The sequence below is a fragment of the Antedon mediterranea genome, chromosome 3 (assembly GCF_964355755.1).
Source record: "Antedon mediterranea chromosome 3, ecAntMedi1.1, whole genome shotgun sequence".
NCBI lineage: Eukaryota > Metazoa > Echinodermata > Crinoidea > Comatulida > Antedonidae > Antedon > Antedon mediterranea.
In genome coordinates, this window is record NC_092672.1 from 23,491,559 (window position 1) to 23,511,860 (window position 20,302).

The 20,302-nt window shown below is 31.9% G+C and overlaps 3 protein-coding genes across 3 annotated transcripts in view; 2 read left to right on the top strand and 1 right to left on the bottom strand.

Annotated features, from left to right (window-relative positions):
- The window catches only part of LOC140045063 (uncharacterized), a 213,670-nt gene that overhangs the window by 164,077 nt on the left and 29,291 nt on the right, over window positions 1–20,302 (top strand). The window lies entirely within an intron of this gene.
- Window positions 1–20,302, top strand: part of LOC140044173 (uncharacterized) — a 352,654-nt gene that overhangs the window by 129,924 nt on the left and 202,428 nt on the right. The gene's annotated exons all lie outside the window — the stretch shown is intronic.
- Window positions 1,353–19,335, bottom strand: LOC140043306 (unconventional myosin-XIX-like). The gene is made up of 20 exons (XM_072087808.1): window positions 19,071–19,335; window positions 18,491–18,604; window positions 18,080–18,138; window positions 17,870–17,943; window positions 17,002–17,071; window positions 16,735–16,837; window positions 16,591–16,635; window positions 15,894–16,091; window positions 14,672–14,759; window positions 13,675–13,861; window positions 13,000–13,189; window positions 12,552–12,662; window positions 11,805–11,981; window positions 10,752–10,844; window positions 7,954–8,007; window positions 6,695–6,873; window positions 5,691–5,880; window positions 4,856–4,982; window positions 4,394–4,536; window positions 1,353–4,039 (listed from the first exon to the last, which is right to left on the bottom strand). Exons 1-20 carry the CDS (start codon window positions 19,098–19,100, stop codon window positions 3,320–3,322), a joined length of 2,952 nt encoding a protein of 983 aa, XP_071943909.1. The 5' UTR covers window positions 19,101–19,335; the 3' UTR covers window positions 1,353–3,319.

Below are 20,302 nucleotides of genomic sequence, written 5' to 3' on the forward strand. Positions count from 1 at the left end.
TGTGAGTCACAAGTAAACTCATTATATAATGTTAAGGTAAATTGGTTGGTTTCAACATAGGCAATTGACTATGGTTCCAAAATAATAAATGATGTTTGTTATTATTATGGTATCTCTGAATTTAGTAAATGACTTGGCTATTGACTTGCCTAATGCAAATGAGATCATTTGTAGAAATTAGACTTACAGAATTCGATTAATGGCCAATATCACCTTTTTATGATTGACAGACTTACTAAACAGGACGAAAGGTATGGAGATGGGATCATTCACTGTATAACAGCAATTATATAAATCTCCACCATATTTTCGACCCCTGGTGTGTAATTTTTCAATATAAAATTGACTAATGGTTGCCAAGGTATGGGACATATTTTTAGTATAGTATCATTATGTCTATAATTATATTTTGTATTAGAAAACTTTTGGCTAATTTTTATTTTGTTTACTTGCATGTTTGTGGAAATACAATTTTTTTTAAAGAATAAAAAAACCTGACATAGTTCATATTTTGACACACCACCTGATTATGCAAATTATGTATTACATTCTCATTTGGTTGGCATAGCTTAATAGTGTTTATCCTTAAAATTCAGGAAAGTCACATAGCCTATCATGTGCGGCCCATCAATAAACATCAGTGTGCCAAATGTGAGCATGTACTGTTCAGTCGTTTTGGAGGAGATATGTAAAATACGCGAACAATTTAGTAGCATTAATATATAGATTGCTTTATACATTGATACCATAAATTATGAGCAAGAAAAACTGCACTTACAGATATTTGTGTCCCTACCCCAAAATTGTCCAAAACTGTGGAACTGATTGGTATAATTAGAAATGCGTTAAAATCCCACCTTAGGCATGAGAATATGTAATGTTAACATTGATTTTTGTGTTCACTGGATATAGATGACAAAATATGTACATAGTGTAGACCTCTCATATCCCATGTACTGTATTGTGTTGCTTGTAACCCGTTTTTCCCTTCACTTCTTCAATGCTCAAACTTGTGGCCATGTCAAAAACTTATAATCACAAGATGATTCCTGATTCCTGATTCTTGTTAATCTTCCTCTGGCCAACAGAATAGACCACTTTCATTACTCTAGTGTGCAAGGCTATCAAACAACTTGATAGCCTTGGTCTGTGTCCCTTCTTTAAAGTTGTCTTTTCTATAAATATATTGGGTTGGATGGAACAACTCAGTCACAATGTACTTCATCGAAGTGAAAATCTAAATTTGTGAACTATGATCTAATCGGATGCTATAAAGGATATTACTTTTATAATTTACAGTCACTTTCTTTTTTATGCAAACAAATAGAATAAAAGAATACTAAAATCAAACATTGAAAAGTCATTTTGTAGTTTTAATCAGGTTATTTCAAAAATAGTGATTTAGCTTATAAAAAATAAAAAACAGTAAATCAAATAAAAACCCATTGAATTTCAGACAATGGGCTTCAAGTTTACTACTTTTTTTAAAAATTTTATTAGGTTAAATAATTTTTTGTTTCCATATCAATTTTTTTGTCCAACTAGTGTAACATTAAAAAATAAAAAAAAATATGTGGGGATCATTTAAGCATTTGACCTTTAACATTGTATCTACAGAAGAAAGCACAGATAAAATGTTATTTTAAAGCTTTAAGGCCACATTTATATTTGTACCTAATACATTCTTATTCAAAATACTCAAGTTTAAGATATAAAATAATTGTATATAGTGTAATAAATTGACCATTGACCTAGACTCCAAAGGCAAAATTAAATTAGTATTCTGAATTTTAAGAATAATGTTTGTATGTGTTTCTTTCATTCTTTACAAAAGCTTAGTGGTTAAAGAGGTAATTATGGAAAAGGTTTTCAAATGGCAGCCATTTTGAAATTATGAAATATAAGTAATTAGAGTAGGCCTACTAATAAACAACCCAGGGTAGATTTTAGATACTAATATCTATATAGCGCTATATTTTAGTATGTTTTAACAACAAAAAAACATTTTGGACAGAAAAAGCTATACCACCTATTTCTATATTACAAATAAGATGTGAAAATGCAAATTTCAATTATTTATCTAGAAACACTACACAGAAATTACATGATGCCCCATGATAACCTTTCAAAAAACCATGCCTGCACCCTGGTTGCTTTGAAGTGTTACCGTCGGAGTTACAGCTCTTTGAAAAACATACAAAAATTCCCATGTATGAAATTCCTGAAAACACCCATAAGAAAAATAATGGTATTTCCTAAATTCAATAATTGATTTACGTAAATTTTTGTTTTACATTAGGGCAAGATTGGTACAAAAAGATTTCACAAAAACAATTCACAAATTCTGTGCCATATCTAAGTAAGGACAAAATTCACATGCCAAAATGGTAAAATCACGTCAACCATTAATTTTTTTTCAAAAATTTCAGTTTTGTTATATTTACCTAAAGTGTGAATAATTACCAAAGTACGAAGAAAATTCATTTTTTGGCATTTGGCCACATTATGTTGATATTTGTAGTCAACCGCTCTTAAGACGTGCTTACATCCTCAAAATGCACTCTCGTAGACGTCATTAAGAGTGAAAAAAAAACATTCATTTTAGATTTGACCAACAATTCTCCAATCAAATGACAAGAATTCGAGTAACTGAGCTCAACTGACAGGCACACAAAAAATTTCAACACAAGCTTAGTTCCTTTCAGTTCTATTGTTTCGGGACTGAAAGAAACCGAATGCAACTTTAAATCATGTCACACGTGCAGTAAGGGTGACCACGACCATATAAGCTTACCTTACAGACGGTCACAACACAACGCACATACAGTCTTATGACTTATTTCCAATGGAATGGTGTCGGGAACACACACAAAGTTTGAATCTGTAAATGATCCTAAATGCATGGGACATAAAAATCACAAACTTAAATCATATTTCTGAGAATTATTTTTATTTACTGAAATTATATTGTTAGTTTTACATGATTTCTTTATAATAAAATTAAAAATTTGGATAATTTCATATTCATTGACATGAAACTTACTCATGCGTGAAAACCAAATCAAAGCTGAAAGAGCTCCACAAAGACCCTGAATTCTTACAGTGTAATGGATGTTAAGTTTTGTAATTGTACAACAATTGTATTATTGTTTGTATTGTGAATACAAATTGCTACGACAGCACACGCATGTAAAAATTGAATTGTATCAATATTCATTTTTCTTTCAACATATACAGTAGACAATTTGCGGCATTTGACACAACCTTGATACTGGTGGTAGTTCCTGGATTAACATACTTAATCCTGACATAAACTGCATTATAGCCTAACTGGACCATGATACAGCAAACCAAGTAACGCAATACCAAAAGCTATATCAACTGCAGGAGTTGTTGTAACTTGCACAAACTTGTTATTGATGGTAGTAGTTCCTTGATTTACAGGCTCCCCTTCAACATGTCTACCATTCTGGTGCTCAGTAACTATTGGTTTATGTGTAGCACATTGTTCATCTGAGCTCTTCTTTTGAGATATTTCATCCCCATCTTTCTTTTGTTCAATGTTAACTATTGTATTTCCCTCACTTCTACCACTATTACAGTTCAGGTTACCATTTTCATGAAATTGTATTCTAGAATTGTTATTTACATTTTCTGGTTCTTCAATTTCATTGATGCTTTTATCGGTAAACTTATCTCTCTTGTCTTGATCTTCAACTTCTTTACTGGTAAACTTATCTCTCTTGTCTTGATCTTCAACTTCTTTACTGGTAAACTTATCTCTCTTGTCTTGATCTTCAACTTCTTTACTGGTAAACTTATCTCTCTTGTCTTGATCTTCAACTTCTTTACTGGTAAACTTATCTCTCTTGTCTTGATCTTCAACTTCTTTGGTACCATTGCTTGAACTAATCACTGACAGGTTACTGTCATGAGGTTCATTATCCAGTGATACTGCTGACAGTATACCTTCTGTTAATATGCTATTGTTTTGTTGCGATTGTTCATCATTGCATTCTTGCACATCAGAATCAGCAAACTGGTAAAAATAAATGTTAAATTGTATTAAATTGTATCAAGAAAAAAAATATTAGATTAAAAATCATAAACTGAATGTTTATTATTTGAATATGGAGAATATTTCATGAAAATTAACTGATTGACCATTTAATGAGGCGGAACCAAGCACAGGCAATCTCTCAGTAAATGAAATATACTCTATTCAACATTATTAGTTTTATAGCACAGTACATATGATGATGTGTTAATTTAACATCATTAAAGTAAGTACATGTAAATGAGGATGTGTTAGTGATGAAGGAACATACTTCACATTGTAAAGTTTGTTGGTGCAGCGAAGATTGTAAATTGCGAATTTTAAGTAAAGGCCTACCTCGTCTGAATTCAATTCATTTAATTGTTCATCTAACTTGCGTTGGTGTAAACGAATTGAATATCCAATCATAGCATACTGTATGACACGTGCTGCCTCATGTCGTCTCTTTACATCTTCCCTCACCTTCCAGCCTCTAAAACCTACAACATATCAATTACTAATTAGTGACTCGGCATCATAGCATACTGTATGACACGTGCTGCCTCATGTTGTCTCTTTACATCTTCTCTCACCTTCCAGCCTCTAAAACCTACAACATATCAATTACTAATTAGTGACTCAGCATCATAGCATACTGTATGACACGTGCTGCCTCATGTCGTCTCTTTACATCTTCTCTCACCTTCCAGCCTCTAAAACCTACAACATATCAATTCTAATTAGTGAAAATTAGTGGCTTGGTTTGGTAACAGCATGATGCCTGCAAGATATTTGTCAAAACACTATTACAATCAATACCTGCTTGAATGATGACCACAGCTGCCTCTTGTTTACTTTTGGTTGCCAGGATCTTCCTCCACCACATCTGTATTACACCAGCACTTAAATTGAATTCCTTCAATCTTGCAACTTCAAGTTCATCCAACTAAATGAAAAATAACGGAATATAATAAATATACAATGATGCAGATTCTTACTTACTTTTTAACACTAACAAGCTAAAAACTAAAAGCTAAAAGTATTATAATTTGGTGCTACAACTTTTTCATAATGTTATAAGATAGGAATTTTACTGATTTTCAATGACTTACACACATTTAACTGGGTAACAATTTTTTAATAAAATGGTATTTTTTAAATTGTGTCAAATTGATTGTTCTTTTCTTTTTTATATTTATATACTTTTTTTAAAAAGAAAAATGTCTCAATTTTACATAATTATTTAGTCAATTTTGGTGAATTTCCTATCTTATACTACAAAAATATTCCTGTAGCACTACTTTTAAAAATAAAGGTTTATTTTACGACACTCATTCAGCTCTACTGCAAAGGTTTATATTATACAGATATTGCCTGCTTAGAGGTGAAATATAAAAATTGACATCCCCGAGGGAACGATATTTTTCTCGAGGAACTATATTACATCTGTTATATTAAAATATGTGGCAAAGTGTAAGTAGACTTGGCTGGGTCGGCAAGCCTAGTTCACCTTACCTTGGCGAAAAATGACCGTATAAAGTCAAATAATTGATGATTCCTTTGCCATAAAATATTCACTTAAACTAATTAAAATTTAATTTATTCTACTGCAAATATAAAATAATTAAAGTATTATTAAACTACTATTAAGTACCTGTCCCTCTCTTAGGAATATCTTTGTTTTTCCCAACAAAAAGCATTTCATTTTATTTTCTTTGTCTGCTTCAGCTAAAACCAGATTCGTAATAACAGCACATTTACTTTTTGTATCCAAATCTTTTACATCTTCTGAGTTTGACCTTATTAATAATTCATACCTCTTAAGAAAATCACTGTACAGCATTCTATAAGAAAATTTTCATTATCGTTGAGAATCAAGTAAAACAAACAACACACTGGCAAGTATGTTAGTAGGTGTTTAACATGTACAGTATGCACAGGGATATATATAGTATATATTATAAACATCACAGGCACAGAATAAATTCAATACCGCCCTGAAATTTAATTAATTAATTTGAAACGATAAAGATGAGGAAATCTGTGAGAATGAGAAAAGGTTGCCCCCACTGAGATTCAAACCCAGAACCTTCTGCTTGATATGCAGATATCCTAACCATTAGACCACTGGGGCTTTTCATGGTATTGTTCAAACTAGATTGGATAGCAATAGCACTCTTGGTGTCGTACGGCGAAACAGCACTAGTTCCTCAGTTGTACGCACTCGCACTAGAGATCAAATTGTAAGTCTTAGAGCAAGCTATTTGATTGGTAATAGTAAAAAATACAATAAAAATACAAATTACGACGCACCGACGATTTTGGTTTTTGCTTAATTATTCAATATCGAAAATTTTTAGCCAGCGTATCAAACAAAAACAAATAGCTGTAAAGCTGACCTGGTAGGGAAGCATTGTACCGATCTGAATTGTTTCAAGTGAACTTAACTAACAAGGGTATCAACCAGTCATAGATTAGATAGGTGCATTATTAGTATAAAAAGAACACAAAACAATAGCTGTAAGCTGACCTGGTAGGGAAGCCTGTTGCACTAATCTCAATTGTTTCAAGTTAACTTAACTAACCAGGGTATCAACCAGTCATAGATGGGTGCATTGTTAGTATAAAAAGAACACAAAACAATAGCTGTAAGCTGACCTGGTAGGGAAGCCTGTTGCACTAATCTCAATTGTTTCAAGAACACCGCAAGCACGTAGTTGATTTATAACATGAAGATTATCAAAGCTGTCTGGTTGACACTCAAGACTTGGTTTGATACAGCGGATGTAGTGAGGTGTTGTTTCATGTAAAGTAGCCATAAGACTGTCCAATGAATTCTAAGATATAAGATACAATTGTTAGATTGTTACCCCAAAGATTACATGTAAAAACTAAATGGTATCAACCAAAATAAGTATAAGTAAATACAAAATGGATTGAGGAAATATGTCTGATAATCAAAAAAAAATATCTTGCATATATTATAAGTTACATTTTCAACAGAAGTAAAAAATAAATTAGGAAGCAATAATTTGAGTGATCTTGCAGATGTTTATTTGATTTATTTCAGCATCATAAAAAACAATTTACAGATAAATTATAATTAATATAATGTACAGGAAACAAAATATTGAAGCATCAACAATATACAAAAACAGGGATGATGAGGATAACCCATAAAAGGTCATGAGGTAATTCAATATTGAATATCGAAACGTGGCAGGCTGAAGGCGCTTGACCTTTGACAAGATCGCCTAAATTTTTAATATATTAACTTTACAATACTTAGTGTTGTATATTCTGGTACAGCCGCTCCATAATCTCTTTGCTTTTTTTCCTTATATCTATATTTTTTAATTTATACTAACAAATATCTTTTTATTAATATAATAATAATAATATATCAAAAATTTATTAAATAATATTCATCGCATAATATGCAATCTACGATAATTTAATTAATTGATATAACAAATAGGCCTATATTAAATACATAACATCATTGGAATAAAAAGAACAAATCACATATCTACACATAATCATAACATTGTATACTCTATCTCTAACAATTTATTCAATCTTCTATCAACTAAAGCCGAAGTATAGTCGTTATCTCGGGACCGTTCTATGGCCACCACCAGGTAGGCTTACTTCATTAAGGCTTCTATGAATGGATGTACTGGTTGGGAGCAGGAACGCTAGTAGACCAAACCCAGTACCGTTTTGATTACGATCAATCGGGAAATTACCTCATGACCCATAAAGTCCTTGGATAAAGAAAGCAAAAACAACAACAAAGCAAAAAACCTATCTAAATTCTAAAGCATGAAGGTATTTTTTTAATTGATATTCCATACTAAATTCATCAAGATTCTAAATTAAGTTTTGAATGAGTTTCAACTTTCATGATTCTGTACCTTAAATTTTGATACCACTGTAGTAGTCTTTTTGCCTTTTGTTTTACTTGGACTCTGAAAGAAATCTATATATAAATTTACGTAAGGGCAAAATTCGGTAAATCGCGCCTTACTTCTAGAATTTTTACTCGATGGTATGTAAAGTTGGTTCGTACTTTCGGTACTGATTTTAACCACCTGATGTAACCCTGTTTACTAATTAAATTAAGTTAGATAATTAGTTATTGACGATTAAAACGAATTTAGGTTCAACAATTTGCCCCAAATAGGGGTGTTTTCCGATCGTGGTATACACTGTCTATGGATGTCCATCTTGAAAAATACCCGCCACAAAAATGCGAGGAGGCTTCGCATTTTCCTATCTCCTCCTACGATAATTGTTTTTAATAGCTGAAAACCGATTGAACAGTTGAGTACAGCATCATAATGTTGAAGACAGGCCGATTTTCTTTAAAAAATACTATTTTGATACATTTAATATACGTTTTTACAAATGTATTGATTTGTGATGAATGGAACATTCCAAATTATTTGGTTTCACCATACAGGTATAGATTTAGATTTATGGGCCCCCTTGGAGAATAACCATAAATAGTATTGCAATGCTGTACAATACTGTTAAGGTATTAACCACTTTTGATCGCAATTTGAATCGCAAATTTCTTACTGTGAGTGTTGGTACTGTTAGATGTAATATAAAAATATATACAAATAAACTTTATTACTGTGAGTGTGGGTAGGCCCTACTGTTAGATTATAAACATATAATATACAAATAAATAAACGTTATTACTGACAGTTGCTTCTCAACGTTTGTATTAATTAATAATTTAAAAATATATAAACGTCGTAGTGGTGTATCGTTACATGTACTTTACTATTTCAATCGACTATGACAGTGAGAGTTTTAACAAAGTACCGTATTAAATCGTAAATGTTTTACTGTATTTAGTGGTATATTATTTATAGGCCTATAAAACATTAAAAACAATATTTCGTTACTGAGTGGATAAGAATATATTTTAAAATGTTTCCTCTTTGTACCTATCTTCTTCCCCCATCCCTCAACCCTTAATGTTACATACAAAACACAAATTGGGTTTGTTTAAATGAGTCCAAATAAAAAAATTTGACTCATTTTGTTTCTCTCTCGGAAGTAATTCCCAGGGTGCTAATTTTGGTTGACTACATAAATCATTGTGTATATTTATTCGTTTCTGTAAACGACAATGTATTATAGTCGGGATATGACCGGTTGGGCCGCCGACAAGTTGAGCCGCCGGTAATTTCTATGAAACGCCCAGTGCGTCTTTTACGACATTTCGCGTAGTGATAGAGGGGTGTCCTAGTACATAAGTTCATGGTCTTTAGGTTTATTGTGTCATGAAAATAAATAATAATTACATACTACAATTTTGTTGGTTTGAACAGCCATAACAACACAGCAAAGGAAAGTAGTCATATTTAATAATTTAATTGTTTTTAATCTTTCAAATCTTTCAAATTCTTTCAAGTGCAGTGCACTCCATAATATTTTTCTCGCGTAAAATCATGTTGTCTCTCAGGACTAAGAGTATTGATACTCTTCGAATGAGGTTAAATAATAATTATTTTTTATCTACTATCTTTTAATATCATATTTTATTGAATTTTACAATGTTAATAAAAAAAATATTTTACTAAAAAACGGTGATTTTATCCAATTATTTTACCGAAAAATGGAGTAGGCATAGTTCATACAACTGCCGCCTAAGGGGGCAACATGTTTACGTCATTTTTGGCTAAAAACGATCATTTTCGGTCATGTTTTAGGCCTTATATTTTGGAATCTACAAGTCAGATATTCATAATTATTTCTCTTTAATTATAATATTTAATAATATATACTAAAAACCGTGATATATGAACTTTGGAATATATATCGTTATATCTAATAATTAATATAAATAGAACTTCTATTAAATAGAAACGAGCACCGGCGAAAGTAAGCATTTGGCGTTTCATAGAAAATAACGTTTTTCTGGCGGCGGCTCAACTTGTCGGCGGCTCAACTTGGCCTAATCCTTATAGTCCTGCGGTATACGTACATTTGAAATCTCCATTTTTTTCTCGCTGGAAATACTGTGTATTCGAGAACCATCTGTGGACACGACCTAGATGGTACGCGAGCGAAGCGAGCGTGCCATCTAGTTCATAAAATTAACATATTTTAGGTTAAACAGAACTATTGACATAACTGACAAGATGCAAAGGCATTATAAATATCACATATTTATTCGGCATTGTTCTTTGTTTAAAAGTTTCAGTGTTAGTATGGTGTTACTACAGTGTTAGTATGGTGTTACTACAGTGTTAGTATGGTGTTACTACAGTGTTAGTATGGTGTTACTACAGTGTTAGTATGGTGTTACTACAGTGTTAGTATGTTGTTACTACAGTGTTAGTATGATGTTACTACATTGTTAGTATGGTGTTACTACATTGTTAGTATGGTGTTACTACAGTGTTAGTATGGTGTTACTACAGTGTTAGTATGGTGTTACTACAGTGTTAGTATGGTGTTACTACATTGTTAGTATGGTGTTACTACATTGTTAGTATGGTGTTACTACATTGTTAGTATGGTGTTACTACATTGTTAGTATGGTGTTACTACAGTGTTAGTTTGATGTTAGTATGGTGTTACTACATTGTTAGTTTGATGTTAGTATGGTGTTACTACATTGTTAGTTTGATGTTAGTATGGTGTTAGTATAGTGTTACTATGGTGTTTAAAAACAAATGATAAGATCAATCACCTGTAAACTGGTAACATTAGCATCAACTAATTGTTGCAGAAACTTCTTGCTGCTAATTTTAAGCAAATCTACAAGTTCTGCTGGAATACCATCCTAAAAACATCAAATGATACACAATAGATTAATTAGTAAATGAACATTCACCTGTGTACACTGCACATCAAATCTAATGAGCAAATATAATGTAATAGCAATATAAGGTTTCCATTCGAAGTAAATATTATAGGGATACTCGGAAAACAAGCCATGGTAATAGGGCAGGAGGGCAAGTTGGTAAATTGATTGTTCGTTAACTTGATGAAATTGTAATATTGGAGAGCATATGTGGTTAAATAGGTTGAAACAATGGAATGAATAAATTCTAGGTAATCTAGCATTTTTGTATTTGAGGATCATATAGAATGCGTTCACGGTTATACGCTTAACACGCTGCATTGTGTATTGTTCTCACGCAGATAGGCTCAACACAGGCATATAGCACTGTGTACTGCGTAGGGCATATCTGATTGGTCGATTGAAAGCCGCTATTTTGTTGGTTCCCTCTCCATGGAGAATCACCTTTTGAACTGCGATAACTTTGTAGTTTGACATCTAGCCTTCGGCTATATAATATCATTGTATTAAACAAATATAAACTATTTGACTGTTGACCATTGTTTTTATTAATGACAGGCTAACCTTTAATTTGTTCCTAGACACATGTTGTATTCTAAAGTTGATAGTTAAATTGTCCGGTCCTTCCTCCTTGATCTCACAACAAATTTTGAATAAATGAGCTAAAATAGTTTAGCAAAAGCAAAAGCTTTTCCAACTTAAATTGTGTATCCTCTTCTTACATAGGTGATAGAGCATTACCTATAACTACAAACAGCCATTGATACATTTTCCTGTGGTATTTATTTTCAATTATAAGATTATGAGAAATAAGTTTAAACGAAGCAGATGCACTATTCCATAATTGTAATGCTTTGAGAAACTATTTATGAACTTCTAACCCCCTTTTTTTGAATGTGAATATACTGTAAAACTGCCTTTCAGTTTTAAGTATATTACCTTATTCTTTTCAATTAGACCATCCACTTGGTACGTAACTTTCTCTGCATAGTGATGCACAACAAAAGCTGGTGATGTCACTGATATGTGTGCACGAGATAAGCTTGCACTGATGATGGTGTCATGAAGAAACTCACAAAATGAACTTGGATCTGAATGTCTGTTTAACTTGCATTGCTATAAACAAGATAAACTTGCAATTAGTTCATAGAAAGTAAATGACATAATAACATGATTGTGATCCTTCACCACTAAGCACAACAACTTGTAGATTGCAACCAGTTGTGGTGCTACTGTACTTTTGCACCTAACTCACTGGGCAAAAGGTCACCCACCATCACTGATGTGCAGTAGGTGAATATTTTTAAATTGGGGTTAAGCTTGAGGTGCAAAAGTACATCAGAACCAGGTTTTCTAGTGTAAACTAGGCTCAAAAGTCCATTGTTTATCTTCTTACAAACGACAGTTTATTTTTATTGAAAGACAAACTATGGTTTGTAAGACAAACTATGCCTGTATGGTAAAAACCACTGTTTCTCAAAATGTCAAATTCAAAATACGAAGGAGTTATTATTTTACGACGTACTGTACTACGATTGAGAAAGGCAAATTCTCAATACATCTTGTTTTACAGCAGTTTATCTTTCAATAAAAAGACAAACAACAGAATACAGGCCTTTTCCAACCATAATTGGCGAAAAACTATGACAATTTTTTTGTATTTTGCTGTGGAATAGCAACACTTACTTGAGTCATAAGTGCAAATATACTGATGTTGCCTTCAATAACATCAAGACATGTTTTATTGTCAGTAAAGTCTTCAAATTTCCATGGAATTCCCTCAGATTGACAGTCATCCTAAAATAATATAAACATGGCTGTTTAATCAGCAGTATAATTATGTTTATAAAGGTTCATCATTATCACTGTTAGAGAAAAAAAGTGAATGATAATTCTCATCAACTTTAATTATTATTGTTATCTTAATTATTTTATATTATATTATAATTATACTAGTATTTTGATATTTTTTTTACAAGATTCGTTTGATATAAACTAAAAGAAGTGCCATATTATTTTTCTTCATTTTTTTTTTAAATAAAAGAACTGTTGTTATTATCACTCTAATAAAACACCGTAGCACCAACTGTATATTAGCATACTCTATATATAGAAAATAAGTTTGTTGGAATACCTGTTCTGCTTTGAGGAAGTTGTGCACAAAATGTTGCTGAAGCTTCTCATTTGCATAATTTATGCATAATTGCTCCAAACTGTTAAATGAAAAACTTTCAAATCCGTAGACATCCAGTAGACCAATGTAAGACTGCCAACTCCTGGCCATGGTACAGCCATTGATGAATCCAACGAGCCAATCAAAAACTCTGAAACGTTAAACCATAATTTAGTCACAGTCTTCAAAGCTAGTTTTTTTTTTTGGTAAAACCAAAGTGGGGTTGAAAACGTTTGCATGTAAACATTTTCTTCTGTTACATACTAACTACATGACAAAGAAAGAAATTAGGTAGAAAGAAGTCGGGCCATGACAGCAAGAGAGATTAGGCAGAATAAAAATTAAATTAAATTGACTAAGTATTAGAGTTTGCATGTATGTATGTTTATTTTGTTTTTGTGAATGTTTAAAGGTGTATGTACGATTTGCTGTGTGCAATCCGCCTCAGTGCAGCCCAGCATGCATATGGGGAAGCAAATAAAAGTTATTGGATTTGTACAACATCTTCTTTGGGTTTGTTTTGAATGTATAACAGGTCAGTAAATAAGCAAATACTGCACAACAAGAATCATTTTCAAAAGAGTAAGTAGGTTTCTTTCACTACAAACAAATATAGCTTTAATGTTTGTAAAATACCTGGCATAGAGTAACTTTGCAAGACAATCTCTCCTTGTATGACATTCATCTTTTATGCAAGGTTTCATAAAGACACTCTTTCTACGCTTGTGAGATGCAGTGATTTGTCGGAATGCTAGACATCTAGTTAAGGCATCAACATCAAGACCAAGTAACTGTGCAGCAGCATTAACAGAGGTGTCAACTCCTGATGAAGCAACATAAATAGTACAACAATATGATATATTGAATAATTAGTAAATTAGAAAATCTTTCTTTGGCTGAAATATTTTATCAACATTTTTTGAAGATGGAGAAAAATATTAATAAGATTGTTTAAGATTTTAAAATGACATAATTATTAACGATATTTTTTTAGATATTTTGTGACCAACCTACAATAATATTAAGGTATTCCTTATGTCCGTTTTTAGTTATTTCTCATATATTATATTATGGTAGAAATAAAAACAAATTAAAAAATAGTAAAAAGATGTATAAACTGTTGATAGAATATTATGAATCATAAATAAACGCCAATTTACTTTAGATTAAAAATTCTAATAAAATAAAAAAGAATGAACAAACAGTATTTTAAATATAATCTATTAAAACTTAAAGGTCGCAACTACTTTAAGCTAAACTATAAATACTGTATGCAATCTTAAAGGTTGCAACTACTTTAAGCTAAACTATAAATACTGTATGCAATCTTAAAGGTTGCAACTACTTTAAGCTAAACTATAAATACTGTATGCAATCTTAAAGGTCGCAACTACTTTAAGCTAAACTATAAATACTGTATGCAATCTTAAAGGTTGCAACTACTTTAAGCTAAACTATAAATACTGTATGCAATCTTAAAGGTCGCAACTACTTTAAGCTAAACTATAAATACTGTATGCAATCTTAAAGGTTGCAACTACTTTAAGCTAAACTATAAATACTGTATGCAATCTTTTTATTGGTATAATACAGAAAATAATTAAACAGCATATTAAACCTTTATATCATTTACCTTGTTTTTCAGAATCAATTTCACATGGTCCAGTAACATCATCACTAATAAACTCTACATTTCCAAGATGAAGTATACCACTTAAAACCTACAAATAAACACATTTTCAAATTCAATTCAATAATTCAAAAAATAGAATTATAACATTACTATTAGATTTATGTATAAAAAACATCAAAGTCTATTATCACTAATTTATATACTACCATATGGTTTTCATTACCATAAATTTGTAAAAGTTGTTTTGAATCAATATACTATCATAATTGTAAAAACTAGGTAAAAGTTCACTGATGTTTACTGTCCACATGTGCTGGATTAGTTCAACCAAGGCATCTAAACACATTGCTTTGGTTCAGTTAGTTCACTGATGTTTACTGTCCACATGTGCTGGATTAGTTCAACCAAGGCATCTAAACACATGCTTTGGTTCAGTTAGTTCACTGATGTTTACTGTCCACATGTGCTGGATTAGTTCAACCAAGGCATCTAAACACATTGCTTTGGTTCAGTTAGTTCACTAATGTTTACTGTCCACATGTGCTGGATTAGTTCAACCAAGGCATCTAAACACATTGCTTTGGTTCAGTTAGTTCACTGATGTTTACTATCCACATGTGCTGGATTAGTTCAACCAAGGCATCTAAACACATTGCTTTGGTTCAGTTAGTTCACTAATGTTTACTGTCCACATGTGCTGGATTAGTTCAACCAAGGCATCTAAACACATTGCTTTGGTTCAGTTAGTTCACTGATGTTTACTGTCCACATGTGCTGGATTAGTTCAACCAAGGCATCTAAACACATTGCTTTGGTTCAGTTAGTTCACTGATGTTTACTGTCCACATGTGCTGGATTAGTTCAACCAAGGCATCTAAACACATTGCTTTGGTTCAGTTAGTTCACTGATGTTTACTGTGCACATGTGCTGGATTAGTTCAACCAAGGCATCTAAACACATTGCTTTGGTTCAGTTAGTTCACTGATGTTTACTGTCCACATGTGCTGGATTAGTTCAACCAAGGCATCTAAACACATTGCTTTGGTTCAGTTAGTTCACTGATGTTTACTGTCCACATGTGCTGGATTAGTTCAACCAAGGCATCTAAACACATTGCTTTGGTTCAGAATAGTTCACTGATGTTTATAATTCTTGTTGCTTTGACCTGCTAAGTCCAACATTAGACATTGCTTACTAACTAATTAAGTAAAAGTTTCTTACTTTAAATAATTCTTGTTGCTGTGACCTGCTAAGTCCAACATTACACATTGCTTGCTTTGTAACTATAAAATTTTGTTTATCCTTTTGATTACATGCATCTTCTGAACGGTTTAGTTTCACATAGTTTAAGTTGTCTGAACTCAATACATTTGGTAGTAACCAGTTCCTCATTTCCCTTTTATTTGCGCCAAACAGCATCTATGATAATTTGAAAGAAGAAATGTTAATGAAATTATTAAAAAGACTAATAATGAGAATAATATAAACTAATAATATATTTCATGCTTTGATAACATTAGTAGAGTGAATGCTTTCTTGCCCTATATTACAAAATATTACAAAGTGACAATTTTGTTTCAAGATGTTTAATATCAGTACCAGAAAGATCCTTTTCATATCTGCCTATATTGATCTGCAGACTTATTACATGTTTTCATATTTACTCACGAACCTTGTGAAATCACGGGAGAAGTATTGTCATTGTATAGTTGATGGTGTTATCATTAGTACAATCTCAAGTTTGTGAGAAAAAAAAAGTCACGCTTCGATACTTTCAAACAGGTGTACGGTCAGTTAAATACCAGGACAAAGCACAAATGCGCAGAACAAACACAAAAACAGGCCCCTGTGAATATCAGTAGAATTTTAACAACCTGATTACAACCAAATGGTATATGTTTGCTATTAGCCTACTCACTTTAGAAACATGGCAACAGAAATAAATTGCAGGGTTTTCTCTAACCTGCAGAAAAAATGCAAAAGTATCACAGTTTCCAGCAGTTAAGTTAAACAGTTGGTTATCCGGTTTTAAAGACAAAAAAATGAACCTAAAAATACTAACTTGGTAAAAGATGTGAAAATTCCTGGCACCATCACATTGATAAACTACTCTAGTTTTCTCAAGAAGATATGTCTGAATAGAAGCACCAACAACATGATTTCCACTGAAAACAAAATTGTAAAGTTAAAATAAGAATTCCTCTTGTGTGTAATTTCATTCTTCCCTGCTATGACACACAAAATTGCATATGTAGAAACTCAAAATGCATGGCCTGTATACAGTATGTTGGTTGAACATTGAAAAATAAAAATAATGTATGAAACTTACCGACTGAATTGTAGCTGAATGTACTTTCCAAAGCGGCTACTATTGTGATTCCTGGTTGTGCTAGCATTGCCTAAGAAAATGAAATAATAGTTGTCTAACAGAGATGGAGTTGTATGGAGGTGTAGGGTACTGAGTGGCAAAAAATTATTACTGTATATATATATACTGGTGCAGATCATCAAATATTGCCATCAATTGCAATTAATTCTACTAGTCTTAATGATACCAAATCTGCCAAAAATTAAATTTGAGCATAAAATCTCACCAAATTCATATTTAGAACATACTGTAAGTTCCCCACTGCTGATCAACAGTTTTAGCCTATATATTAGGAGTTTAAAGGATTTTGGCACCATGATTGAAGGTTAAAGATATGCTAGAATTACAAAATGTAAAATCAGTACACAAACTGCTTTAAATTATCATTTTAAATTTCATTTTACATAAGGCGTTAATCAATTTTAGGTTAGGTGTAGCTTTATTTATTTATTTTTAAATCAGTATGATTGACTTTTATATTTCAGTTTTCTCAGGGAAGAGTTAAATTACAATTTAATTTAACTCTTCCATGGTTTTCTTGTAATTTTAATGGTACACTATCATTATGCTCATTTTTATTTGGTTCTCATCTCTTTATCGACTGTTCTTATTCTATTTTTTCTTTATCTGTTGATGATAATGATGATGAATATAGAAAATTTGATATATTGATATGATTTAAAAATGCTGATTTTGTATATTTAACAAAAATAAAGGTCCAACTTCTAGCGATCTTTATTAGGACCATAACAGTACATAGATGTTTTTACATTTGAGAATGACATAGTGTATCTTACTGTACTTTATTAAAGATAAACATAATAATTACCAAATGCTTCAAGAATAGGATTTGAGTCTAATATTCTACGTTCAATGCAATCTGCTGGTGATGGTGTAAAACAACTATGAACAAAAAAGACAACAAGTTATCACAAATAAGTAACAAAACAGAGACAAATCTATAATTATGATGAAATAAAAACTGTAATTTTACATACATGAGAGTGTTTAATGATATTAATGTGTTTATTTTTATTACCCAGGGTTACATACTGCCACCATTGTCAGATATTTTAGTAAACATCTTGCATTCCATGTCTGTAATAAAACAATAATAAATAACAGAGAATAACAAACGTTTTTGTATTTTCACAAAAAATATTGACTAAACTGCATTTGTGAAAATGGGTTGCCAACATTCCCTCTTTGCACGTCTGGCAAGCATTTATGTGACATTCAATAAATGCTGATTTTGTAACAGTGTCCTTTGAAACAGTAAAAACAAATTATAGCACTCTCTATTACTTGTCCATGCTTTTAGCCTCTCTATTTTTATTTACGTTTGGGCCTCTCCATTATTTCAAAATAAACAAGAAATGGTTTTAAAGGTAAAAAATTGACTCTGATTACATTGGTGAAAACAAACGTAAAACTGAAATTGTTGAATTACCTTTCCAGAACCACTTTCACCGCTGACAATTATTGACTGATTAATCTTGTCTAGTCTTCTAGTAAGATTACACAAAGCTGTTTCTGCAATTCCAAATACATGTGGTGGGTGTGCCTGAAAAAAAAATAAAATAAAAAGATGTATATTCCCCAAAAAACATGAAAATGAGGATTAATAAAATCAAGCCATTTTGCTGTTTTAAAAAAGTTATTCATTTTAAAGAAATAAAAACAAACAAATATAGTGTTTTTACTTTAAAAAAAAACAAAATTAATGGTTAAACTTAACCAAATGTTAAAAAATTACAGTTTTTCAGGTAAATAATGTTTTTTTTTCCAATTTTTGGTCAAAGTGAATAACTACAGTATTATGTGACATAAAATAGCATATTCAGCAAAACAATTATCTTTTCAGAGGAGCTCTGCATATATCTCTAAGTTCTCACTTCTAAGTGCAACTGAGGACATATTAATATTTTTGCCCAATATTGAAGATAAAGTGAAGTCAAGATTTTAATAGTGATGTCCCAACATATAAATTTTCCTAAAAATCAATAGTATACTAGCGAATCATTGTTTACCTTTTGATCACTATGGTAACGATGAATCATATGAACATCAAAATGTCCAGTTTCTTTGAAAGGATTTAAAGTAACAAGGGTGTTGCCAGTCTGAGTGTGGTATCTACCAGCTAAGTAGCGCTCACGTAAACAGTTCAGCACTATGAACAGAAAAACTTAGGTTAAGTAACAAGTGTGTTGCCAGTTTGAGTGTGGTATCTACCAGCTAAGTACCGCTCATGTAAACAGTTCAGCACTATGAACAGAAAACATTAGAAGTAACAAGTGTGTTGCCAGTCTGAGTGTGGTATCTACCAGCTAAGTACCGCTCATGTAAACAGTTCAGCACTATGAACAGAAAACATTTTGTTAAGTAACAAGTGTGTTGCCAGTCTGAGTGTGGTATCTACCAGCTAAGTACCGCTCATGTAAACAGTTCAGCACTATGAACAGAAAACATTTTGTTAAGTAACAAGTGTGTTGCCAGTCTGAGTGTGGTATCTACCAGCTAAGTACCGCTCACATAAACAGTTCAGCACTATGAACAGAAAACATTAGAAGTAACAAGTGTGTTGCCAGTCTAAGTGTGGTATCTACCAGCTAAGTACTGCTCAAGTGTGTTGCCAATATTTTGTCAAATTTTCTTCAAATTATTCGCTGTTCTACTCTAAAAATGTATTACTGAACTATAAAATTTATTTTAAAGTGAGTATTTAATTTGGAAAAATTTGAAGGAAAATGTTGGATTCATCCAAATTGTGGTCTTTGATCTCTAATTAGAGGGCGGCAACAGCTAATGGTAGAAAATAGGTGATCATCTGGCTTTAAATTAGATTGAGCTTTTAATTAAAGGAGTCTTTAATAGAAGGAAGACCTGTATAGTACTAACAACCATTGAAACATGTGTCTACTATTAATTCACTTACCAGCAGGTTCTGAGAGAGGATTAAGCAAAACAAGATCATCTGTATTGATCCAATCTGTTTGAGTACACAGCACTGGATAGCCAGCATGACCACGTATCACAACCTCCTAGACAATGAAGTTACAAGCAATATTTAAAATACATTATATAGAATACTTAGTAGCAAGGTTGGGTTGTTGACATAGATGGTATGCTTCCCTCCCCTCCTTACCTCACAATTATATTTTGTGTCTATAATCTTGCCATCACTAAAACATGAATCAACACACGCTGGAACCCAAACCTCTTACCTGGCCATTAGATTTAGTGACTATAATCTTGCCATCAC